Raw genomic sequence first — 15,799 nt, forward strand, 5'->3', positions numbered from 1 at the left:
GTTTGGTTGGAATTAAATATTTACAAACTTATACAAAAAATAACACAAATATGCTTAAGATATTACTCAGTATTGTTACGAAAAACCTAATTGTAATTCAGTATCTTCTGGTGATTGGAAGGAACTTTAAGAAGCAGTTAATTATTTTTAAACAAACTAATGTTTTCTCACCTTTTCTTGTTAAAAAGATAAATTTCGAGCACAGGTTTTAGATGATTCTTACAATTTACAATGTCATTAAGAGAGCACTAACAAAATAGGTCAGAAATGAAAAAGCACTCAGTTACCCAAAATCTGAAACTTTAAAAGCTATGTGCTCTCTCTCTCTCTCTCTAGATATTTATATATATCATTAGTATCAGAATTACACCACCAAATAAAAGATTCTTTTAATATTTTAACTGTTAATATTATAGCTTTTTACTATATTGTATCTATCATAATAAGCATAAGCTTGTATAATTTCTCCAACTTCTGAAACCGAAGTTGGAGTTAACTGAAACAATTTCTCATTTTTGGAGTTTAAAAATCTATGGGATATTTTCAAATGAATATCCAATATCTGGGTGCTGGCAGTTTTTTAGCTTTACCTCTTGTGTCAGCCCATACGTTGAGAAGTAGAGAAAACAAAAGGAGGAATGCAGTCAGTTGTCTTCTGATGTCACAATCTTTTTATTTGCAATAAGCTATTTAAAGATCACCAGGGACAGGGATGAGCGATGTCACAACCTACTTAAATAGTCTAGTTACAAACCCAGGAGGTAATAATCTTTGATTCTATACTCCATCATTCTCTACATATAACTGAAGTAAATAAAGAGATTGTTATTTTTCTATTGCCAAAACAGAAAAGGAATGCATCAAAATTTTATTTTTAAGTTTCTTGCATGGAACTTGCAATCTAATTTTAGAAATAATATTAAATTTGTTCATTTCTTTTCTGGAACCCAGCAAAAGATGGTTATTACTATGCACAGGTATTTATAAAGTAGATGTTCGTAACTCAAGAAGTGACAAAACTTACATTTTCCCTAAAAATGAAAATCTATTAGAAATACCTATAATACAATAAATGAATTGCATTACCAAATAAAAATCACAAAATTGATTTTTTAAAAATCTTTTCAGTATCTTTTATCATAGAAGTGAAAAGAGTATTTCATTAATTTTCAATTTAAGGGGAGAATACACTTGCTTCATTTTCAAATATATGCAAAAAAATAATTCTACTGCTCAATTTTCTAGTTTGGTCAATTTCAAATGAAAATTTTTGAACAAACTATGAACAAATGTTTCTCTGTTTAAGTTCCAATTAAGTAAGTTATTCTATATCCTAGTTAATAGGATGCTAGAAAATAGTAGCTAAAATTATAGCTACAACCTTTTGTTGGAAATGATTTGTGGGGACTAAACCTGAGGGGGTGGAGGAAAGCAAATATTGTTTAAAAATGAACAATGATATAAAAAATTTAAAAAATAAATAAGTTATAAGGAAAAAAAAAGAAATAGGAGAGTATGAGAGAACTACATATACTGAGGAATGGCCATCAGTGCTGAATACAGCTGAGAAGTCAAGTTCACTGGATTGAGACATGCAGTTCATTGAAGGGGATGAAAGACAGACTAGAGTGAACTAAAAAATAAACAGGAGATGTAGAAACAAGAGATATTAAGTACAGAATGGGAAGATCATAAGAGAAGACTGAGCAGTAAAGTGAAGTTTTGGTCTTTTTTAAATGGACAATATTTAAGAACATCGCTGAGAAAACAGGGAAGATCTAGTTGAAAGAGAACTCAACCATACATTGAGAGAAGAAATAATAGTATAAGGTCCCTGAGACCAAAAATGGATTGTTATATCTATGGTAAATCAAAGTGACAGTAAATAGGGTGCTAGACAACCAGATTCTGGAGCCAAATACCTGGGTTCAAATCCCAGCTCTTCCATCTATTAGCTGTGTGACCTTGGTTCTAACTTTCTGTGACTGTCTCCTCGTCCATAAAAATGTCAATAAAAACAGTACCTACTTCATAGAACTGTTATTAAAATTAAATTACCTATGTCAGAAATTTTATATGTACAGCATTTATATACAGTATATATGTTATATATAGTATATACATATTAAAGAACATATAAGGAAAGTGATTTGACCATATGTAAACATTTTCTTTTATCATCATCCTCATTATTATTTAAAGCAATAATCTGGAAATCAAACCATACATAAGTCCAAGCATGGCTACGAGCTAATAGTGAGCCAAAGAACAAATCATGTAACTTCTCTATTCCTCAGTTTTGTCATCTATAAAATGGATACAAGGGGTTTTTGTGTTTTTCAATGAGATAATCTATGTAAAGCACTCAGTACTCACACAAAGTGTCATAATCATTAGTGTAATAGGAAACAGGATTACATAGCTGGAAATAAGTCTGTATGTTTGAAATTGTCAATACAACAGAGTTCCCAAGGATGGTTTATAATCTCTAAAGAGATTAGTCATCTGTTTCGATAAAGAGGTAGGAAGAGCCACCAGTTTAGAAAAGTAAAGGTATGCATTAGTCATTGTGGTGAAACATAACAGGAATGCTGAGCATTGTTCAAAGTGTTGTCATTGCAGGTGGGCACTAATGAAATTAGGAAAGGGGTTGGCCTGGTGCAAGCATGCAGTTTTACCAGGTAAGTGCAATGAAAAGATCCAGGGGCAAAGAAATTTTAGGTTTTCGCAAAAGTCTAACTGTAATAATGACTCACTGTCCCAAAGTGGAAAAAGAAACAAAGTAAAGCAAGAAAGCTGACAGACTGTGGCCCCTCTACCACTTGGGGCCTCTGTACCTGTTTGTGTATGGCCTCTCTATGCACATGTATGTGGGGGAAAGAACTGGATAAGGCACTCCTGCATGACTGCCTTAAGACAATGGCCCACATCACGAGGCAGCAGAGCACACCAAGGTAGCCACTGACTGATTGTGTGGCCATGGTCTGAGGTGGTCTAGGAGTACCTCAGAAATTACATCAAGTACCTGCACAGGAAGTCCTCCCTGTATACCTTGGCCAACAGGTCCCCTCCTCTTCCCCATAAACTTGATTACCCTTTGTCTCCCCTGGACCCTGCTCCTCCTGCCACTGTCACATAATCAATCATAACAAGAGGGTTGCTCACTGAGCCTTGCAAACCTGCTCCACGACTCCTCCCCCAGCTTGTCCCAGGGGACACGCTGGTGCATTCCCGACCCAACAATAGATCAGGAGAAAGTAAATGGACAATGAATTAGAATCTGTAATGAGGTCAAAAAATGATTAAAATGGAAGTAGTTCACCCAAGAACTTGGAGTAGTAGATGTGATTTAAGAACAAGACTGAAAGGGCCTCCCTGGTGGCACAAGGGATTCAGTCTCAGCACTATCAAACTATCACCAGCCACTGCAGCACAAGTTCGATGCCTGGCCAGGGAGCTGAACCACATATAGACCTCTCCTGGCTCACCCTCTGCTCCCCTCAGCAGTGTATGTCAACAGATCTGCCTGTTCTGCTCCCCACTCTCTCTTTGGTGAACCCTCTCACTCCCCGCACCTCTGGCCTATACCCCAGTTCTTCTATGCATAAATAAATAAAAAATAAATTGTTAAAAAAAAATAGACTGGTAATGGGCACACTACTATGTTGATTACACCTGATGGGGGTATCCAAATATTACCTAATTAAAAATAAATAAATATTTTAAAAGAATAGGGTGAGTAAATTCATAAAGTGAAGGTGAAGTAGTTAAGAGTGACCATCCCAAAGTGGGGAACTGTGGAATATATGGCTGAACTGGTACAAGAATGCTTGTTGGAGAGAAGAGCAAAGATCTTAGTGGCTATGGTGTGTGGCTCATCCAAGTTGAACTGAAGACACAGAGCACATGACAGAGGATAAGGAATTCCACAGATGGCATGATAAAGAAAAAGAAAGGTCAATTAATATCAATTTTAACTATGATTAGTTGCCAGAACTCCAGGTTTCCTCAACGGTGCCTCAGAGATCATTCCAGGATGTGGGAGAAGAGGATCTCTAAGGTTCCCCCAACTTTAACCAGAGAAGTTCCACTTTTTTCCTGCTTTCTATACTTCGGATAAACATGAACTAATATATTTACAATGTTTTCCCACTTAAAAATTTAAAAGCTCTAGCTTCTTTTCCTCTAATCATTTAAAAGATTTACCTTCTCGGGCCTCCCCAGTGGCGCAGCGGTTGAGCGCTGGGTTGCGAAGCTGCCCGCGGCCTCTGCGGCGCCAGTTCGATCCCCGGCTGCTCCCCAGCCACCCGAGGAGGGTCCCACATGGCACGCAGATCTCTCCTGCCGCCCGCTGCTCCCCTCAGCAGTGTACTTCGGTCCTTCTGCCTGCTCTGCTCCCTGCTCTGGCTCTGGTGAATTCTCTCACCCTCCTGCCCTTCTGACTGTACCCAGTGCATGTGTAAACAAAACAAACAAACAAATAAATAAATAAATAAAATGCCTCTATTAAAAAAAAAAAAAAAATTTACCTTCTCATATGCATTTTCTAGGAATTCAACTGGACTTTTCCCAAATGCTATAGCATGTCCAAGGAATGGAATCGGAGAGAAAATGTATGGTGGATTTTTCTGCAAAAGAAAACAAAAACTTTCAGTTCACATTTCATTTTGAGAGAAACCCAGGTTAGTTTCATGACCAAACAAATGAAATTTACCTTTAATACTAAAAAGGACCTAAAAATTATTTATCGGGCTTCCCTGGTGGTACAAGGTGTTAAGATACAACCTGTGAAGCTAGCCGCAGCCACTGCAGCAAGAGTTCAATCCCCCAGCCAGGGAGCTACCCACATGGTGCAGCAGACCTCTCCTGACTCTCCCACTGCTCCCCTCAGCAGTGTATTTCAGTCAATCCGCCTGTTCTGTTCCCCACCCTGTCTTTGGTGAATCCTCTCACCTCCCACAACTCTGCCTGTACCCCAATTCTTGTATGTATAAATAAGTAAATCTTTAAACAAACAAATAAATAAAAATTATCAAAACTAAGCAAACTGCAAATACTTCAGGAGAGTAGTCATAGTTAAAATAGAAATTTACTTGTAATCAGGGAAATGCAAATCAAAACTACAATGAGATACCATCTTACAACAGTGAGAATGGCACATATTAAAAAAACTAGCTACAACAAATGTTGGTGAGGTTGCAGAGAAAAAGGAACTCTCCTGCACTGCTAGTGGGAGTGCAAACTGGTCCAACCACTATGGAAAGCTGTGTGGAGATTCCTCAACCTGCTAAAGATGGAGCTTCCATTTGACCCAGCATTTCCACTCCTTGATATTTACCCAAAGGACACAGAAACATTAATTCAAAAGAGCACCTGCTACCCTATGTTTGTAGTAGCATTATTTACAATAGCTAAGCTGTGGAAACAATCCAAATGCCCAAAAATAGATGACTGGATCAAGAAAATGTGATACATATACACAATCAAAAAATAAACTCATGCAATTTGCAGCAACATGGATGGAGCTGGAAGGGATCATGCTTAGTGAAATAAGCCAAAAAGAAAAAGAAAAATACCAGATAGTCTCACTCATAGCAGGAATTTAGAAAACCTAAATAAGGGACCAGGAAAAAGACTAATTATAATAAAGTAAAAATTAAATTCAACAAGCAACTATAAACCAGAGACACACTATGGGTAGGGGGGAGGGCAGAAGGGATTAGAGTCAAAAAAGGGGGGGGGAATTATATGGGGAATATAATCAAGATGAAAATGCAAAATTTTTGTGCAAAAATGAAAATGTGCAAAAATGAAAATGATGTAAAAATACATAAAATATTAAAAAAAGTATTCTTGATTGAAAAAAAGAATAGAAATTCAAAATATGGTAAGATAAATGACTAAAAAAATACAAAGGCATTACAATTATCAATGCTGAATAGCACCCAGAATAGAATATTAGTCATTCAAGGCAACTTTCCTGACCATTAGTAGCAAAAAATCAGGAAAATCAAACCACAGTTTGTTTACCATCACTACTCTGACAATTTCAGTCCCAGAATCTTAGCAAAAGAAGGTATAGAAAAAGACAAACAGTAACATGAGGTATAGAAGTAAGGGAAATGTCTAAGAAGACACAAATATCAATACATAAAACACACCTCAGTCTTCTCTCACTGCAAAAGAACTATCCTCACTGATGTTAAGGAGCGAACACATGAGCACTTTTAGGAACTCTTTAGCACTCACTATAAAAGATACTTTATATGTCCCAAAGAGAGACTTGCAGATTACAAAATCAAGCTTACAGTGATAAAAAAGGGACTAGAATTCCTTAGATCATTGCTGGTCTCATATAGTAAGGAACAAAACAGACTGACTCTTCAGATAACACAATTGCCTTAAAATATTAAAGCTACCTTTGTCTTTGCAAAAACAAACATTTTCTCAGAAATCCCATGTGTAAGAGAAATAACTACTTCATGTCTGTTATGGGTCAAACAAAAATTATTCTAGCTTCATCAATAGCTTGTATATTCCATCGTATATTCTTGGTCAATAGGTTTGTATATTCCATAGTTTGCATATTCTACTGAGCATTCCAGGGTAGTTTTAAAAATCACCTGGTGTTGGCTGGTTAAGGGCCCATTTATCAAATACATTTGGGTAGTATGAAGCTAATATTCAACAAAGCCACTAAATTCGAAAAGTTGTAATATGAGCATCGTGGGCAAGTCCCCACAACCTCCCCCAGTTCGCTCCTGCTCTACCAAACGAAACACATTCCCCTTAGAACTGATGAATCGCCATTAGGGCAATGCCACAGCTTCAGGACACAGACCCACACAAGGGCAGCCACCGAAACGCCAGTCCCCAGAACAGCAGCTGACAAAGACCCCGCCAACAAGGCCTCCAGTCCGGGCACAGTCAGGACCCAGTGGTACGACCAACACGACTCACCCAGAACCAGACAGTGGGTCACCATCAGCAACGCCCCCAACACCACGGCCCGCAAAAGCAAGGCAGCAAGGGGCCCGCCAGCGCCCCAGGAAGCAGAGCCAGGGATGGGGTCACTCCCCGCTACCACGCCCCCGACCCTACAACACCGCCCTCCCCGCCGCGCACCCGCCCCGGCTCTACCGCCGCCCAGGGCGCCGAGCCCCCCGCCACCCCCCGCAGACCCCCGGGGGTGCGCGTACCGCGCCGGCCGGCAGCGGGGCCAGGCGGTGGGCGGCCAGGCGGAACAGGTAGACCAGGCTGAGCGTGAAGGCGCAGGCGATCAGCAGCGTGGACAGGACGCTGCCGCCGGTGACCTGCTCCATCGCCTGCCCCAGCACCAGCCCGCCCGCCTGCAGTAGCCCCAGAAACACCATCCCGCCGCCGCAGCCTCTTCACCGCGCTGGAGACGCTGGAGGCCGAGGTCGCCGCCGCTCCCCCGAGTCGACCGAGGAAGAAGAGCCGACGGATGGGCGGGCGGGGCGGCCCCGGCCCCCAGGTCTACCCCTAAGCCCGGCCCCTCCCACCACTGCCCGCTCCCGAGCGCACCACCTGGCGCGTCACAGGCGTGGGCGTGGCTTGATGTAGTCACGCCCACAGCGGGACTCCTTAACGCCGACGTCTTCTTACGCCGGGAGCGTTGAATAAACTGTCTACGCTTAAGGCACGGATGAGACGAATGGCGCGGAGACGCAGAGATTGTGCGCCTAAGAGGAGTCGCGACTAGGGAACAGCGGGCCACTTAGTCTGTGCGCCCTCGGTGTGGGGCGTCGGGACGCGGTGCTCGGGGGGCCGGGCGGAGGGATCTCGGGTCGCGGGTCCCGGCGGCGCGACGACGGCGACGGCGGCGGTGGTGCGCGCTGTGATTGCTCCGCGCGCGTGAGGTGATCTCAGCTTATGTCGCGTCAGCTGGGCGGGTAGTTTGAGCACCGCCCCCGGCCGGGGTGCGCCGGCACGCGGCACCTGCACGGCCTCGTTTTGGGGACCCCGGACACTGCCCCAAATAGTCTAGAAGAGGGCTCGTGAGAGACGTCGTCTACATGCGGAAAGTGGGGCCGTGAGGTCAGTCCCGTCTCACCCCAATTAAAACCAGTCTCACAGGTATTATATGTGGCCATAAAGGTAACAAGTTTTGGTGGTTAAGTATGCTGGGTTATATGGACACAGGTTTGCCTTAAGTAAAGTTAGTGTTATAAGCCGTCCTCGCCTCCATGGGCAAATTTTCCCAAAACGCTTCTTTTTTTTTTTAAATTATTTTTTTATAGAGGCATGTTATTTATTTATTTATTTGTTTGTTTGTTTATACAAGCACTGGGTACAGTCAGAAGCGCGGGAGGGTGAGAGAATTCACCAGAGCCAGAGCGGGGAGCAGAGCAGGCAGAAGGACCGAAGTACACTGCTGAGGGGAGCAGCGGGCAGGAGAGGTCTGCACGCCATGCGGGACCCTCCTCTGGTGGCCGGGGAGCAGCTGGGGATGGAACCGGCACCGCAGAGGCTGCGGGCAGCTTCGCAACCCAGCGCTCAACCGCTGCTCCACCGGGGAGGCCCCCAAAACGCTTCTTAACTCGGGCAGTGTAGGAGAGGCTAGAAAGATTTGGAAGCTTGGAAGCGGGAGTTCATCCCCACAGCTACTGTCAGCCTGATCTCACCCACTCCTGTGTTTTCAAATAAGCGTGTATATAAAATGACTGTTAAATTTAACCCTTCCCCTAACTATTTGAGCTCCTGACTAGATGTTTTCAATCAACAGTAAGAGCTACTGTGTTAAGCACTGAGAGTAGGGCGGAGAAGAGAAAACAGCAAGACCCCTTAAACAAGAAGCTGGGCACCTCTCCTTGGAAATCTAGCATCCCTCTCAGTGGGCCCAAAATTAATGTATTATCTCCTCCCACCCTTCAGCCAACCTGCCCCTCCTGTAATGCCTATGTGGAAAATTGGCCACTGGCCACCCTGATGCCCTCCTCCTTTATTCCTCACACCTGATCAGCCACCAAATCCTGTAATTCCACCAGTGTAAAGGTTTTTCTGTTGTGGCAGTTTACTCGAGAAATCAGGCGGCATTCAGGTGAGGCTGTCATACAGGCAGCCTCAATGGGATGGCTCCCAAAGGGCTGAGCACCCAAGAGCAAAAATGGCAGGGTTTTATACAGTTTGTATGAGGAAATTTGCTACCCCATCCATCATCGCATAAGCATTCTTTATTGTTCCAAAGAGGGTCAAGGTAGTAATGGCTACCACCACCGACAAGCAGTGCAACACACCCAGCAACTTCTTTGCTTCAGCAAACAGCAAACTAATTTGATTAGTTTCAACTAGCAGAATAGCATTTTGCTTGAGAGAATAACTGGTGCTTTCACATTTTCTTGAAAGTAAAAAGCCAATCATAGTATCCAGACACAGGACAGGATCAAAGGGTAGACTCCCCCAAGCAGCAGTCTTGGGAAAGCAACAGAAACTAAGCATAAAACTCTCCCAAGCAGCAGGTTTGGGAAACCTCCTGCTTCATTTCTATTCTAATTGCCACTATCTTAGGTCAGGCCCTCATCTTGGTCTGCAAATGATGCAACTCTGTCCCACCTGTTCTCTACTTGCATTCTCGCCTTTATCCTCTGCCGGAAGCCAGCTCCAGCAAACTGTCATGTCAGGAACCCTGCAGGAAAAGACGGTGTTGGCGACTTGAGGGAAAAGGAACTGGGGAATGAAGAGGAGGGGGAGTGAGGAGGCAGACACTTGATCAGGGTGCAAGCATCTCCTGCTGAGGGGCTCAGCAGTTCTTTTTTTTTTTTTTTTTTTTTTGGGACCCTCGAGGTGGCCAGGGATCAAACCAGTGCTGCAGAGGCTGCAGGCAGCTTTGCAGCCCAACGCTCAACCACTGCGCCACCAGGGGAGGCCCTCAGCAGTTCTTTTTTTTTTTTTTAGATTTATTTTTTATTTATTTATTTATACAAGCACTGGGTACAGTCAGAAGCACGGGAGGGTGAGAGAATTCACCAGAGCCAGAGCAGGGAGCAGAGCAGGCAGAAGGACCAAAGTACACTGCTGAGCGTGGCTGGGGAGCAGCCGGGGATCAAACCAGCGCTGCAGAGGCTGCGGGCAGCTTCGCAAGCCAGCGCTCAACCCCTGAGCCAACGGGGAGGCCCAGCAGTTCTTTATGCATCTCGAGCAAGCCATGGTAGTACATAAGCGAGTGCTTTCAAGTAGTAAAAAAGACTAACAACCGTGGCTTTTTTTTTAAGATTTATTTATTTATTTATACAAGCACTGTGTACAGTCAGAAGCATAGGAGGGTGAGAAAATTCACCAAAGCCAGCGCGGGGAGCAGAACAGGCAGAAGAATGGAGGTACACTCTGAGGAGAGCAGCGGGCACAGCAGGGGAGGTCTGCCTTGCCATATGGGACTCTCACCGGTGGCCGGGAATTGAACTGGCACTGCAGAGGCCCAGGGCAGCTTCGCAGCCCAGCGCTCAACCGCTGTGCCACCAGGGAGGCCCCATATATTGCTTCTTTATCTTGTCAACTAACTTATTTCTAACTTCAACTATCTATTAACTTCAACTATCAATTAACTTCTATCTCCAACTTTAAATGTTGTCTCTAACTTTAACTGCTATCCTTAAATTTAAAACTCCTCTCCAGGCGGTCTCAGTCTTAAAAGACCACAACTCTATCTCAAAGACTTGGCTGGGAATGTTTTACAGCCTTAAGTTCCCAAAGGTTTTCAGATGTGACATATCACTTGTTATTGTAAAACCAAAATTTAAATTACTGTCTCCAAGCAGAAAAGTACTAATTGTTTCAAAATGTACTGTTTATATCATGCATTGTCATTTTCATCAAATTAGTTATTTAGTATTTGGTCATGCAACATTTGCTGTTTTAGTTTTCAAATATGTGTATTAACAATTGCCATATTCAGAAGAATCGGCCATAAACAAATGAGAAGAATCTAGCAGGAGTCAGCTAACGAGATTCCTGACTTCAGGAATCTGCCCCATGCCCGGACCTTTGTCAGAGGACATGAGTAGCATGGCCCTCACCAATCCTCCACACTGCTGCTATTTCTTGTATGGATAAAGCTAGTTTGTAACGGTCTCCTACATTTCTTCTGTTAGAGGATGAACTTGAGAATAGGGGACATATCTTAATTGGTTTTATATTCTGTGTTTATCCTAATACCTAATAGCAGTACCTAATAGCAAGGCTCAAAAGTGTTGTCCATGAACTTTTGGGAATACCATAGACCCTTTCAGGGGATCTATCTGCTAAACCAAAGCTCTTTGTAATAATAATGTTTGCTGGGCCTCCCCGGTGGCGCAGGGGTTGAGTGCTGGGTTGCGAAGCTGCCCGCAGCCTCTGCAGCGCTGGTTCGATCCCCGGCTGCTCCCCGGCCACCAGAGGAGGGTCCCACATGTCGCGCAGACCTCTCCTGCCGCCCGCTGCTCCCCTCAGCAGTGTACTTCGGTCCTTCTGCCTGCTCTGCTCCCTGCTCTGGCTCTGGTGAATTCTCTCACTTTCCCGCGCTTCTGACTGTACCCAGCGCTTGTATGTATAAATAAATAATAAATAAACAAACAAATAAAAAAATAATAATGTTTGCTTTTTTACTGCTGGAATTTGAACTGGTGGTGTGAAATTAACAGTAAATAAAACATCTGGAGCCTTAGCACAAATCAGTAGCACCAAATTATAGTAGTCATTATTCTCCATTACCAAGCACTTGTAGTAGAAAAATAAAACTGTTTCATTTGAGAAAGTCCTGATGAAATTTTGAACATTAATTTGATTAGGTTCAACTAGCAGAATAGCGTTTTGCTTGAGAGAATAACTGGTGCTTTTACATTTTCTTGAAAGTAAAAACCCAATCATAATATCCAAACACAGAACATAATATGACTTAAACCCTAGCTAATCACAATATCTCATAATATCCCATATCCTGGTGGATGGGGCTCATAGTGTATGAAGACAGCTACACTCCTTTTCTAGAATATTTAGATATAAAGAAACAATTTTGTATTCACTTATTATGACAAATAGCCCATGTCATAGAAAAGAACCTGAAAATAAGGCTAAAACAAAGTTGGGACAGGAGAAGAACAATCCTGATACTAAGTTTCTGATACAGTTGTGACATAAGGGCAAGGAAAGCCTACATTCCTTTAGGGAAAAAATTTTAAATATTAATTTCCTCTTTAGAGATGGAAATTAGCTTCTTACCACTAAGTTTTGTTAGCTAAATAGAAAGCCAAAGATAATGAATTTTTGTTTTGGCATCTTAGTTTTCACAAAGTCCTTGCAAGTCAAGGAAGATACTAATTTTCCTAGTGCAAATAAACTTACAAGTTAACTTTTCTGTTACACAAGTAAAGGCTTTAATTTCATTACTTCAAGTGTTAGTTGGAAAAAAATAGCTAAATTAGATTAGTTATAAATTATTGTGAAAATTAAAGATGGTTTTAAATTGTATCTGTTTATGTAAATTAACAGGAAGCTTCCTAAGCTTAAAATTGCATTTATATTCAGACACTAAAAATGGCAATTTTATCTCTCATTTCTCTTTCTACAACAAAATTTTAGTAAAATGATTTCTAACAGTGTTTGCTCCTAAAACTGAAGTACAATGCAATGCTTTTTGTTTTGCTGAATGTTTCTTTCTCCAAGTAGATTCTAAAACTAGCCTCACAGACATCTTCTTAGACACTAGTTGAATGAATAGGATTTCCTTTTAGGTTAACTTTCTAGCCTTTGTGACTGAAAGAGTTTTGCTTGGCTTTATATTCTTAGTTGGTTTCATCCTCCATATACATACATACATACACACTCACACACACACACACACACACAGAGAGAGAGAGATCAAGGAAGGTAGGTAGGTAGGTAGGTAGGTAAATAGATAGATATGGGCTTTTTTTTTAAATTATTTATTTACACACACAAGAACTGGGGTACAGGCCAGAGGTGTGGGGAGTATGAGGATTTACCAGAGACAGAGTGGGGAACAAGCAGACTGACTGAAATATACTGCTGAGGGGAACAGTGGGTGAGACAGGAGAGGTCTGCTGTACCATGTAGGTAGCTCCCTGGCCAGCCTGGCTTGAACTCATTCGTGCTGCAGAGGCTGCAGATAGCTTCATAGTGCTGTGCTTAACCACTTCTGCCACCAGGAAGGCCCAGTAGATATGGCTTTTCCAAGTTATCAGAGGTGGTTGTAACAGAACAGTGGTTAGACCCTGGGTCTCAAAACAAGCACCATCACCCCATTTTGAAATGACTAGCAACCTTTTTTTTTAAATCTCCACAACAATTCTACAAAATATCATTACCATGTGTAGCACTCTTGTTGCCCCACTCAAATCTATACATGTTTCTGTAAATGTATATACCTATAACTCTTAGCCTACAGCTTTATCTTGGCTGAGCTGGGGCAGAACAGAAATGCTATGGAAGCTCCAGAATCAGCCCTTGGCCATGATGAAAGGGAGTTGAAGAACAAATACCCTAGCTTCCTCACTTGTTTGAATTTATCAACACTAGGACATGTTTTACACCCTCTATCAGAGGTCCTTATGGTCTTGAGTGCAGTTGCCCATAATTATAAGCCACACATTAATGCATCTGAATTTACTTCCTTTTCTTATCTTATATCCCTAGTGCTCTACTCATAATTCTGAGATCACCTCACAATTAAACCACATGCATCAAAATCTTTTCTCAGGGATATGCTTCTGGGAAAACCCAACCTCAAATAGCCCATTTTACAACTTAAAAAAAAAAAAAAAAAAAACAGATTAAAAGAGGTTGAATAACTTCTAGATTAGAAGACCATCACAACTATATATGAGAAATAGAATCTGCAATTCATACCGAGCTTTTCCTGGATTCAGGTTCCATACTTGTTGTCCCTTCAACAAATGGCTGCTGAAATAAACATTTATGTGCATTAGATAATATATTATTCAATGAAATTCAAAGGTCTAAGTTTCTGGCTTAGCACAAAAAAGCCTATTGGCAACCAGGTCTATGCTTATCTTACCACATCTATCATTCCAAAGCCCTTCATCTTACCTGTCTCATATTTATCTGCATTTACATCTCTTTTCCAACCTCAAATACCTGCTAGGACTGGACTTTGATTTTACCCTACTCACAAGCTAAAAAGTTATCTTTTGCCTATGTAGGGTAAGGTAAAAAATCAGGCTTTTCTGTCCTCCCGCCATCAGGATCGATGATGGATCCTTGGGGTCCTGAATGCATGCCTGATGGCGGGCACCTGGAGTAGGGTGTGGGCGTATGTAGATGGGATTCACCTGGGCTGAGATGGCTTTTTTTTTTTTTTTAAGGTCACGAGCTGAATTTCTTTTTTTTTTTTTTTTAAAGATTTGTTTATTTATACAAGCACTGGGTACAGTCAGAAGTGCGGGAGGGTGAGAGAATTCACCAGAGCCACAGCAGGGAGCAGAGCAGGCAGAAGGACCGAAGTACACTGCTGAGGGGAGCAGTGGGCAGCAGGAGAGGTCTGCGCGCCATGTGGGACCCTCCTCCGGTGGTCGGGGAGCAGCCGGGAATCGAACCAGTGCTGCAGAGGCTGCAGGCAGCTTCGCAATCCAGCACTCAACCACTGCGCCACCGGGGAGGCCCTGAGATGGCTTATAAGGGCAGTGTCATGGGGACGCCAGTAGAAGCCTAGAAAGAAGCAGCAGAAGCTAAGAATGAACAAGCCGGAGAAGAAGAGAAGCAGAGAGAACGCCAGAGAGCCCAGATAGAGTGAGGATTTGCTGGGAGCTGGGAGGACTGCCAGCTTCCCGGCCCCCCAGCACCCCTGCCTGCCATATGCCTGGTGAACCCCAATAAAGACCTGCAAAAGCTAAGGAGGACTCTGACTCCTCCCCTTTCCCCGTCTGCATAGAATCATAAAAAACCTGCACTGTGTCCTGTCCTGCCCTCTACAGCCTATTTCATGGATACTGGCTGAAAGGACATCTCAGTCAGAGACAAAGGACTTTATGGCAACACCACAAGTTTCATAAACATTAGTATATTTGTACTGATTACCTTGCCCTCCGTATCTTATGGGACTAAGCAATATGTACAAAAGCTGTGGTTTGGGACCCCCTGGTGGCACAAGGGTTACGATGCAACCTATGAAACTATCAGCAGCCACTGCAACATGACTTCGAGCCCTCCAGGGGGCTACCCATATGGTGCAACAGACCTCTCCTGACTTGCCCACTCCTCCCCTCAGCAGTGTATTTGTAAGGACAGGAATGGCCATGGAGCAGGTTTTCTATGATCTCTCAGCCTAGGTGTACCCACTTCAGGTGCCCGCCGTCAGGCATGCATTCAGGACCACAGGGTTCCCTTATCTATCCTAATGGCAGGAGGGCAGAAAAGCCTGACATTTTTCCCTACCCTACAATCCACCCCCTCAGGGTTTTCTGCCATACAATCTACATATATACAATTTTGTTTCTTAGCAAACATAAACAATGCAGCCATGGCTCACAAAAGCAAATACATCACAATATAACAACAAAATACAACAGAACACAAATAAGTCCAGGCAGGGCACCAACCTAGTGGCAAAAGACAATTATTGGCACCAGCAGATAATCCACCACTTCTGCTGCTGAAGGCACTGCTCATATGAGGGAGGGGAACCACTCACGGCATCTACTGTAACACATCAGCAGCCGTCAGGCTTCCTGGCCTTCTCTGGCTGTAGTCTTGGCTACAAGCCACATACCGTATCCACCCCCAGGATGCACTCACTCTGGGATTGGTGATTCTATACTGTTGGGGGTAC

At 42.9% G+C, this 15,799-nt stretch overlaps 2 protein-coding genes across 3 annotated transcripts in view; one reads left to right on the plus strand and one right to left on the minus strand.

Annotated features, from left to right (window-relative positions):
• The window catches only part of LOC119241973 (lanosterol 14-alpha demethylase), a 29,809-nt gene extending 22,300 nt beyond the window's left edge, over positions 1-7,509 (minus strand). The window contains exons 1-2 of the mRNA XM_037507686.2: positions 7,200-7,509; positions 4,530-4,628 (exon numbers count right to left, since the gene is read on the minus strand). Coding sequence (XP_037363583.1) covers positions 4,530-4,628; positions 7,200-7,373 — 273 coding nt within the window. The 5' untranslated portion in view covers positions 7,374-7,509. The remainder of the gene's footprint in view (positions 1-4,529; positions 4,629-7,199) is intronic.
• Positions 7,510-7,904: 395 nt separating this feature from the next.
• Positions 7,905-15,799, plus strand: part of ANKIB1 (ankyrin repeat and IBR domain containing 1) — a 210,620-nt gene continuing 202,725 nt past the window's right edge. The window contains exon 1 of one of the 2 annotated variants that reach the window (XM_054692328.1): positions 7,905-8,058. The gene's annotated coding sequence lies outside the window, so the exon portion shown is untranslated. Of the gene's footprint in view, positions 8,059-8,081; positions 8,098-15,799 lie in introns of those variants that run through there. The other variant, XM_054692331.1, reaches the window with a different exon arrangement.

Source organism: Talpa occidentalis, unplaced genomic scaffold (genome assembly GCF_014898055.3).
Source record: "Talpa occidentalis isolate TD23 unplaced genomic scaffold, MPIMG_talOcc4v2.1, whole genome shotgun sequence".
Classification (NCBI taxonomy): domain Eukaryota; kingdom Metazoa; phylum Chordata; class Mammalia; order Eulipotyphla; family Talpidae; genus Talpa; species Talpa occidentalis.